General features: G+C 49.5%; 1 protein-coding gene across 1 annotated transcript in view; it reads right to left on the bottom strand.

The window, feature by feature from the left end:
* Nucleotides 1-5,337, bottom strand: part of KLHL18 (kelch-like family member 18) — a gene marked incomplete at its 5' end in the record, with an annotated part of 8,860 nt that extends 3,523 nt beyond the window's left edge. The window contains 4 exons of the mRNA XM_009696448.1: nucleotides 79-239; nucleotides 2,416-2,614; nucleotides 4,873-5,013; nucleotides 5,207-5,337. Of these exons, the coding sequence (XP_009694750.1) occupies nucleotides 79-239; nucleotides 2,416-2,614; nucleotides 4,873-5,013; nucleotides 5,207-5,337 (632 nt within the window). The remainder of the gene's footprint in view (nucleotides 1-78; nucleotides 240-2,415; nucleotides 2,615-4,872; nucleotides 5,014-5,206) is intronic.
* Between the last annotated feature and the right edge of the window lie 4,766 nt (nucleotides 5,338-10,103).

The following is a 10,103-nucleotide window of genomic DNA, read 5'->3' as shown; positions in this document are numbered from 1 at the left end:
ACCCCATCCCTGCTACCTCCACCCTACAGAGGGCCACCATCCCCTCGGTGGCCTTCTAACCCTGTGTCCAAGCCTCACCTGCATTTGTGGCAGCAGCGGACCAGGTCGTCTTGTTGCACGCGATCGGTGAGAAATTGAGGTCGACAAAGGGGTAGGCGGATTTTGGACAGGAGTTCAGGTAGGAACGACTCTCTCTGGTCTCGGTCATACCGTATCCAAGCTAACGCAGCTTCAAATACCTGCCGGAAGAGAGGCACGGAAAGCTGGAGTTTTGGGATTTTGTAAATTTTTTTTGTTTTGGCAAGTTCCTACTGCTGCCAGTTGTCTGACGGAAAAGAAACCACATACTGACAATGGTCTTCCCCTGGTCTTGGATGACACGGTTTCAGGACAGAATGGTGATGCTCTACATTGCACCAGAGGGCTCTCCTGTCGCATGATGCTCGGGTGGCTTGGCTTTGGCATTGCTTTCTCTGCCTCCGACTTAGGCTGCAATAATCCTGATCTATCGCCCCATGGGACAGTATGTTTAGTACAAACGTTTGCAGGGAGATGAGGGAGCTGGGAAGAGAATTTTGGTAGAGGAGGTGGGACAGAATGCAAAACCTTGTTTATTTAGTGTCAAAAATCAGCGAACTGGGGAAGAAGAAAAGAGAATGGTGCTGCTCTATGAAAAATCAGAAGACGGTTTGGATGAGAGGGACCCATCTGTTAACTTTGGATGACTACCCAGTAGATGTTTAGAGCTGAGCTGGTCCCTCTAGGCTCCCTTCGCAGACACCGGAGAGGCAGACCTCTTCAAAGTACCGTTCACCTGCCCTGTTTCGGATGACTCCTGACTACAAGAGGAGCCTGGTGACTCGTTTAACTGGAGACACGTACTCCTTGGTTCACAGGACTCACAGCTAAAGCCTGAGCTGGGTTGTCCTACACTCTTGCGCTTACATCTAGAAGACTACATCCAAGTCCTGTCACTGTCACCTGAGGCAGAGCTCCCACTGAGCACAGTGTCCCCAGCAGTCGCACTGACCAGGGCTCACGCTCCAAGGCCAACATCACACCCTGCGGCCTCACCTCTGTTCACGGGTTCAGCTCAAGGAGATCACAAAACCACAGCAGTCTTCCAGAAGCCGCAGGAGAACCGGTCGCTGTGGTCACTGCCACCACCTCGCAGGACAGCTGCCCTCAAAACCAGATTACACACCCACTTTGGGTGCTCTTCTATTGCAGCTTGTGGCGGTGAAGAAAAGTCCCGCAGTGCCATTGCCCTGAACAAAACTACGAAGTCCTTCTTCTATGGTGGAGATCTGGAGTCTCTCACATCATCATTCCTGAGGCCTTCAGTGCAAAAGTACTTCAACAGCACCATGGCGAACTTAAAAAACCCCCAAAACTCCTTACTTTCACTCTACAAGGTGCTTTATGACCAGCAGATAAGCTGCACTGTACCAAAACACCGCCATTTCTGAAGAGGCAGCTGGCAGATGTCAGGGCTTGAGGAAATGTCATCAGGGACAAAATCTTTGGACTCCTACCTGCTCCACAAAGGATCGACTTGGAAAAAAACAGCAAGAGACAAATTTGTGGTACGATCTAGCAATGTGGCTGGAATGCGAAGCAGGTTCCCCTCCCTCCCTGTTTCAAGGGCATTTCAGATAGTGCTTTGTTAATCAGGCTTTCTTACCCTACAGAGAAATAGCCGTAGGTCTGCTTTTTGCTTGTCACCTCCTTACTAACCTCCCCAGAAAGAGCAGGACAGATTTCCTGGCTTGAAGAGAGGCTCTGTTTCTCCTGCAGGCTGTCAGCCCACCACTGATGGATTCTCAAGGCTGTTGAAACACCCTAAAGTTCTTGGTTTTGGTTTTGTTTTTGTTTTTGTTTTTTTTTTTTAGGAGCAAGCCAGGGAAGCTCTTGATGGAAAATTCAGTGGAACATTCATTATAAAATGTGGCAGCGCTCGCAGCAAATTCTTTACACCCCAAAAGCACTCCTCTGGACTTGAACACGAGCGCTGTGAGGAAGGGCTCCCTGCTATGGCCTACACCCTCAGCCTCTCTTCCCCAGGACCAGCACCTTACTGACAGTAAGGGGCCCAGCTGAAGGTCCTCAGGACCCAACAGGTTCCACCTCTGTCACCAATGAATCAAAACACCTTAAACCAATGTTTTGCAAAATCTATGGTCCGAGAAACTCTACCAGGCATTTCGCAGCGCAAGGTAACATTGGCAGCACAGACAAGAAGTGGGAGTCATCGTAGCTGTGTCCAGCAGCTCTTTGTGTCCCCACTGTGCTGGGACATCCTCTCAGCTTCATCCAGACCAGGAATAGGGTCATATCCCATTCCACTCCCAAGCAACCAGAAACCCTCCAAGGAAAAAGAAACTGCCTCGGGCGAGACCTACACCAGGTACACACCTGCTCTTCAGACTTCACGTTGAGCTCATCCCTAGAAACAAGCTCCAAGACATCTTCAAAAGGCAGCGCCAGGAACTCTTCGGACATGGATACCTCCACAAAGTGCTGATGAATGAAGCTGTTGGCAGCGTCATAGAGCACCGCACACATCATTGTCTCTGCAAACTGCCGCACTCCCAGACAGTTCTTAGGGTGAAGCCTGGGAAAGGGGGGGAAGAGAGCAAAAGTAACGTCAGTTTAATGGAAGGACAGAAAGAATTACAAACAGGTTCAGTGAAGCAAGGCAAGCCTCGGAGGATACGTGATGCAGTGAAAGCCACAGCTGTGTCCTCTTCGACGCTGGCAGGTTCCAGCTCACCGATGAACATATCTACACAGAGATCTGAAGGTGAATCCACAGCAGAGCCAGAGGATGGAAACCTCACCTGGAAAAGGTCCCCTCAGACCTGCCAAGGAACCACTGGACAGACTCAGCTGGCTCTGCGTGAAGGCTGCAGGTTGTCAGTCGAGGGGAAGCGAGAAGCTCTGCACAGCAATCCTTCCCTCCCACATCTCGGGGTGCCTGGGCTGTGGATCTAGTACCTTCAATTTTTTATTTTTTTTTTTTTAAACTCCAGTGTTGGACAAAGCTGGATGCAAGCACGTTGTGCAAATACCAACCTTCAGTCTCCGTTTTTCATGTCACGTCTTTTCTAAGTACTACAGAACAGCATCTGTTACAGCTTCATAAAGCCATGTCCTGCGATTAAGGAGGCTTTATCACCAAAGATGCTTTCGCAGTTGGAGGTCAGACAGTGAGAATTACCGCTGCAGATCCCAGCCTCTCTCAGCACAGCCAAACAGCCACTACATAAAGCTGCTCAGTGGCAGGAAGAAGCTGATATTGGTTACAGCCACGTGCTCTGCAGACAAGCGTACGTGTCCTGGACACTCCTGTCCAAAGGAGAAGCCCTACCCACTACAGGCATGTCACCGTTCAACGAGAGCTGACGGTTGTGTTGCTTTGTGGAACTAATCATCAGATACTAAACTAAATGCTACCTATACGGGGAAAACACCTTGGGCTCTGATGGTTTCAGTGTCTAACGGTCTGCAAAACCCAGGCCCAGCTGTTGACAGCTGCGTCCAGGTGCACACGTGGACGTGACATCGCTTGTGTCCACTTTGGGGAAAGCCCCCTCAGTTACTGCCCTATGTTGTGCTAAAAGCAAATACACAGCGCTGACACGGGGGGGGGACTTTCATGCGAGGATGACTCTCAGGGCTTGGTTACAGCACCATGGACCCGTCTGTGCACAGCTGCCTAAAAATGTCCTGTATCTTAATTCCACTGAAGAGTGAGAGCTCAGTGTGCACATTCCAGCTCTTCAGGATGGTCAGAGCCCACTAATTCTCTTGTTATTAACCAAAGTGACAGCTGCGCACTCAAATCCAGGACTTAGCTTAGGACACCTAGTCGCTCCTGGTAGATTTGGGAGAACTGTGGCAGACTAAACCTGAGAAACCAAATCACCTTGCTTAATCTACACAACTACCTAAAGCTAGCGGGGACTCAAAAATCAATGCAACCCATCTCTTTCCAGCTTGGTGTCATATCCAGTACCTGAAATAAAATGGTTTTTGCAAGAAAGCTGAATACTCTGTAATCTTATATAACTTAATTTTAAACAAATCGCAGAAACCCAGGATGCACAGGAGACTGAAAATTGAGACATCTTAAACACAGAGGAAAACCACTTTTTTCTCCCCAGCCCAAGGTTTTAGGATACCTCTATTTAGAGATAAAGAAAAATAACGGGCTGAGCTGTTCCATTTATGTGGTAGGTATGTTTAATGTCACGCCACGGAATACACTGAACAGCTGCAGAGAAATCAAGCTGTGGAAACTAAACACGTAAGACTCCCTGGCACGATCTGAAAACACGTGTGGTACGTTTCCAAAGAATAGGCCAGCCTTTCGGTTTCCAGATCATGCTGCTAGAACAGTCCTGCAGCCAAACACCAGCGAGGGAACTGAAAAACCTGGGACCAATTCAAGGTTCTGCCACAGCTTCACGTCCAGCTCCTTGGCCAAGTTCCCTCATTCCTCCTCTCTTACACACGCAACGGCCCAAAGGGTAATTACTGCGAGGATGGGCTCGTTAGCGGTACAGGCAGTCACGCACCACTGCGATGGGTAAGCAGCTAGCTAACTCTTAAAAAGGGAAATGTTCCCTAAGTTTTGCTCTAGGTATTAACTCCCACAGCTGGCCAAGGCCTTGTATCGTGTCCCAGCTGTAGCACCTCATAAGCCAGTTAAATTCTTCTATAGGCGATGAGAATGGCGAGCCTCGGGAGACGCAGACCTCCTTATCGCGCTGGCAGGAGACATCCCACTTCCTCCTAAGCCAGACACAGACGACTAAAACCTTGCCGCTGTTGAGGAGCGGTAAGCACAGCCAAAAGACAACCCCTTACCTCTCCCGGAGGAAAGTGCAGCAAGCGTCTTTGATATTCTGCAGCTGAAGGAAACTTGCCCCCATCAGCAGAGACTGGACGTTCTGCTGATCTATGGCCAGGTGACCGTTGTAGGCAAAGTTGATCAGAGCCTCAAGCGCACTAAAAAAAGGGGGAGAAAGGGCAGAAAATCCACTGAATTCAAGCTAGCATGAGACTCTACTAACAGAAAAATATTTTCTAGCGCCATCCACGCAGAGGGTTAGGCTTTCAAGCCTTGCAGACACAATGCCGAGGCCCACAGAGCGCTCACAGTCCCTCTGGATATCCTTGCTCACGTGCCTTGGGACGTTACCTGGGATCCATCCCCTGCATGACGATCTCATCCTGCTTGCACTCCATCATGTCGTTGGTGAACATTGCGTGGAAGTAGGGGATAGAAGCCGCCAGCACGATCCGGTGAGCGCTGAATTTATGGTCCCCTACCTAAAAAGAGAGAAAAAGGGAAGGAGGGAAGATCAGCACCATCCACCGACAATCGCACGGTCCAGATAATTCACTGTAGCCCAGCTCCGCCAGCCCAGCAGTACCCGAGGGCTGAAAGTTGGACAGTTTCCATTTGCAAACAGGACGGCAGCCTGTCTCTTAAATTCAGACTTTCGAATCTAGTTTTCCAGTCTCACAAGCAGCCATGAGTGGTAAACCGGGCAACGATAAACTGGTATTACAGCCCAAGAGTGGGTCATCTCCAGATTGCTAACTGAGAACGGCGAGGTCCACAGAACCGCGTGTTTACACAAATCGACTCGGTATTCAACTGCACGCACAGGTTTCAAACCCGGATCTGCTCCCCCCAGCTGCCTGGAGCATGGAAATGTTCCCCCATAGCCTTGCTTCAGATAACCCCCTCCCCTAACAACCAGCAACCATTGATCCCACATCACCCTTCTGATCCTGGGACACCCCGAGAAGCCCCGAGAGCCACGAAGGCTCAACCCGAGTCCCGGATTGCGATTATTCTGCAGAACTAAAATCCGGACGACGTGGGCACCCATTTCTTCTCCCTTAGCTCTTCCTCTGAACTGATGACCGACTTACAGATTAAATCCCACGCTTTTTTCTTCTCAGGCCCTCATCACGTACCTTCAGCTTATGCTCACAGCCAGTCACCTTTGCTACAACCTAGAGGCTCACACGGGCTCATCTTCTTTAAATCTCTGCAGGTTCACTTTCACCAGTTCTGCTAGACCTGCTCCCACGTATATCCTCTGAAAAGCCTTCCTGATCCATACGGAGTGAGGCTTGGAGGGGGCTTCTTGCATCTCTGATTCCATTGCTCACTCCTGCAGATGCCATACAATATTTTATCCTCTTCTGATTATTTTTCTATTTTGGTTCGGAGCCTCTTTATTTTTTTTTTTTTGCCTAATTTCCAGGCTAACCTGACTCATACCAGTCTATGCCCATCTGAGCTTGTGCAGAACTGCCCGTTTTCCCCACTTAAGCAAGATTTCTCCCATTTGAGCTTCATTTTGCTGGGACAAACAAGCTGGCACAGCAGGTCCCCTACTCCCCAGGTCATCCAAGAAGCCCTTCTCTTCTCCTCTGCACTCCTCTACAAAAACCTTCACCACTCTTCCATGTCTAGGCAGCTTATTAACAAAAATGTTGTTTGCATTCGGGGTTTTCGTGGTTCCCAGCAGTGCCTTGCCTCTCCCTCTAGGCCCAGAGCTCTCACACCCCATAAATATGACTTGCTGGGATTTTAGAAAGCAAAATGCCTGACACATTAAAAAAAAAAGAGGAATTGGGCACTATGCAAGATGCATAAGCAAGCAGGATTTTTATTTTCCTTTTTAAACAAAAGCATACTCAACTGCCATAAATGCCGTTATAAGATTTTTTTCAAACCAGCTTGACCACCTGGCTGCTTGCTGTGCATGCCGGCACAACGACCGGGACTCACAAATATTTAGTGTGCGTTCAGCTCACGGCCCTGCGTGCCTCGGGTACAGGGGCAAGTCTGCTCGGCTGGAGCTTCCCAATTTAATATAGTGCTGCAAACATGCTTCCAAGACTTGCTCCAGCCTGGCAACGGCAGGACCACTTTTGGGGAGCCTCATCTCTGCCCTGGTCACCTTAGCTGTCTGCTGTGCCTGGATTCCCCTGCACAAATCCTGCTGCCCTGGATTTTGCCGAGTTCCCAATGCCCTGAGGAGAAGCAACAAGTGAAACAGGATGGACTATTACAGCTCCAGGAAAAAAACCAAACTCACGTATATACTTGTACGGTGACTTGTTAGCTCAAGCTGGGTAAAGGTCAGCATCAATCTCTTCCACTAACCCACCTGTAAAACACCCAGAGGCTCCAAGACTCAAGAGCTGTGCCGCAAATACCAGCAAACACTCTGCTGCTCTGTCCCCTTCTCTGCTAACTCAGTCGTTAATTTATCTCATGCTTTACCTCCACCTCTTGCCCTCCTCTGCCGGCGTCGAGCAGGAGGAGATGAGCTCCTGAGACAGCCGAGGTGGGGATAGAGGCAGGAATAAGAAGGCCTGCTTGGCAGACGAGGGCTCAGATGATGTTCCAGGAAAGAGAGGGAAGAAGCAGGGAAAGAATAAGGTAATGAAAGCAAGAGGATGGATATTTTATAGTAGCAAGCTGGTAAGGACAAGCATGGAAGTTAAGACAACAGCTCTATCAGTGCTCTGCCCAGCAAGTGTTGGACCATAGTACGGACATGGCCCGTGGTCCCTCAATGTGCAAAATCATCGACAGCTTCGTTGTGTGCACGCAGTGGGATGGGGAATCTCTGGCAAAAGGAGTCGAGGCTGCTAGGACTCGCAAAGGAGCCCACGGTCGAAGAGGGGACTGAGCTGAAGGCCACAAGCCCTAGACCTCTTTAAGGAACGGACGTCGGCAGAGCAGGGTTCCCCACCCTGACTTTACACAGCCGCTTGCAAACGAGCGCAAACTCTGGCCTGGCCTCTCGTTACACAAGAGGTTTAAAAATACTTATAAAGACACCGAGTTTAATAAGAAAAGCCCGTCAGAGGAAGGAAGCGATTCAAGAACCTGCACACCCCTGAAAGCTGACAAAACCTCACTGTGTCCACGGCTGCGGGGTTTTCATTTCCTTACTCCGCGGGGCGAACTGCCAAGTCGAGCTCACCAACAACTTTGCTTCTGTTCGTCTCCCCACGTAAATGTGTGACCGAGGTGCTGCTCATGAGAGAAACACAAGAGATACAGGATTAAGACAGGTAAATAAGGAGACTGGCGTGCCGAAGCTGTTTATTTGGGACTTCTCACTGGCGAAAGGTTTACATAGGACCAGCCACAACCTGGTTGACCACGCTGACTAACTCGCTGCTTAGCCTGTCCACGTTCCAGCCCCGAGGCTCAGCAACACCAGACCTGCTCGGCAAGCTCCGGTGCTTCCCGGCTCCGTCCTACCCCATGGATGAAGCCACTCCACTGGCCGTGCCTCCAGCAGCTGCTCCTGGCCCAGGTCACCAACGGGAGGAATAAACAGCGGCGAAGCTAACGAAATGGGTCTCATTATTTACATACCTTAATGTCGAACCTCTTGTGCGTTGCACGCAATGTCTGCCAGCCTGGGACATCTCGCACAGACCTGGCAGAAGCTGCCCGAGGACTCGGTGGCAGGACCTGGCCTGTCCTTGTTACCCCCCCAGCTCCTCGCTGCCACGTGCGGAGCAAGGTCTAAGGGTCATTTCGGAGCTGGGGGACAGACACTGCTGCTAAAGCAAGAGATATCTGCCCACGGATGAAGCCTGCAGCACAAGAGAGGTCTGTTCCTTGGTCAAGGGCAAAGGGCTGATTAAAAACTCCAGGCTATTTTCTTTCATGCGAGATGCAATTCTTCTTTAAAATTTTTTTTAAATTTTCAACCAAAGGGCAGAGAAGTGCAGTGCTGGGTGTCACCGACCAGGAGCTGGCCCAGAGCATCCACCTTCTGCAGAGAAACTCCTTTCCGGGCGTCTCAAACATCCCAAAACACAGGAAAGTTCCATTTTTGCTTTCAGTATTTCTCTGGCTTGAAACGAGGTGAAAGAACAAGGCCTCATATCTCTAAAATTTTCAGAGACGTTGCCTGGAAGGGAGTCAGTCCAACTGCAATACTTAGTTTGGTTTAATATCTCTCTCAACTACAAGACGTGTTTGGATAAGTGTTCCCATCCAGGCAGTGCAGAACGTTACTGAGTGTGCAAGAAAAACATTTGAGTTGAATTTCACTTCCACCCAAACACAATTTGCCAAAAATCACAGCTATTCAAATGTCATTTCACTTTTTAAAAACAAAGAGTCGTATTAAAACTGAATAGGCACCTATTAAAATGATACACCTGCTTCAAATGCATACAGCGATCCTCTAGTTATAACCAAAGTTAAGCTTCTCACTAAAGCTAACACAAATTTCAACAGCAAAGTTACATTTACTCAAAACAAACAAGCCTACAGTGTTACCCAACAGTGAGGAAAGGCCCTCTGTTTCAGAAAATAACTGTAAAGTACAAAAGTAACGCCAACTTGAAATCTATTTTAAAGATAGATTTAGTTTTAAAACGGATCAGTGTGTTGGATAGCCATCTACACCACGGTTAAATTCACCGATTTCAGTCGCTGGGATTTATCCAGTCTGCTGTGCCCTGGCATTTCCCAACCCTCGAAGAGCTCACCGGCACTGCTCGTGCTTCCCTCCCCGCCAAGCACAAGGTCAATCAAGGCTCCCCATGTCCTTCGCCAGCGCCACATTTCTCCACGTGCCATTGCCCCGTCACTCTCCAGGCAGTGACGAAGGACCACGGCACGTAGACAACCACCGGTAACGTCACCGCTGGATCAAATACCGTCTGCAACCCCCTGCCCTTTTTCTTCCAAGGAGTTCAACACTGCAGCTCCTGGCCTCCTGCTCACAGCACGGACTTCTTTTTTTTTTTTCCTGACCTTGCCTCTCCGGCAGATATATACATTAAACTGCATCTCCACTGCCTGCATTTCTCCCTAGGAAAGGCACAAAGGGATCGAAACACAAGAGATGCTTTAGGCTCCAATTCCAAATGCAACAGATTTCAGCACGACGCAAGAGTGTGCGGAGCCGAAGCTTTCCACCGTGCTCCAGGTTCAGGGATACCTCGCCGTGATCTCACCCCACGATGGGCTGCCACCAAACGACCTTACTGTAAACAATGCGCCTGGTTATTGCAAAAGCAATCATTTATAGTCA

This window comes from Cariama cristata, unplaced genomic scaffold (genome assembly GCF_000690535.1).
Source record: "Cariama cristata isolate BGI_N322 unplaced genomic scaffold, ASM69053v1 scaffold10833, whole genome shotgun sequence".
NCBI classification, from domain to species: Eukaryota; Metazoa; Chordata; class Aves; order Cariamiformes; family Cariamidae; genus Cariama; species Cariama cristata.
The sequence above is the reverse complement of the archived record's forward strand: the minus strand, read 5'-3'. Positions and strand labels throughout refer to the sequence as shown.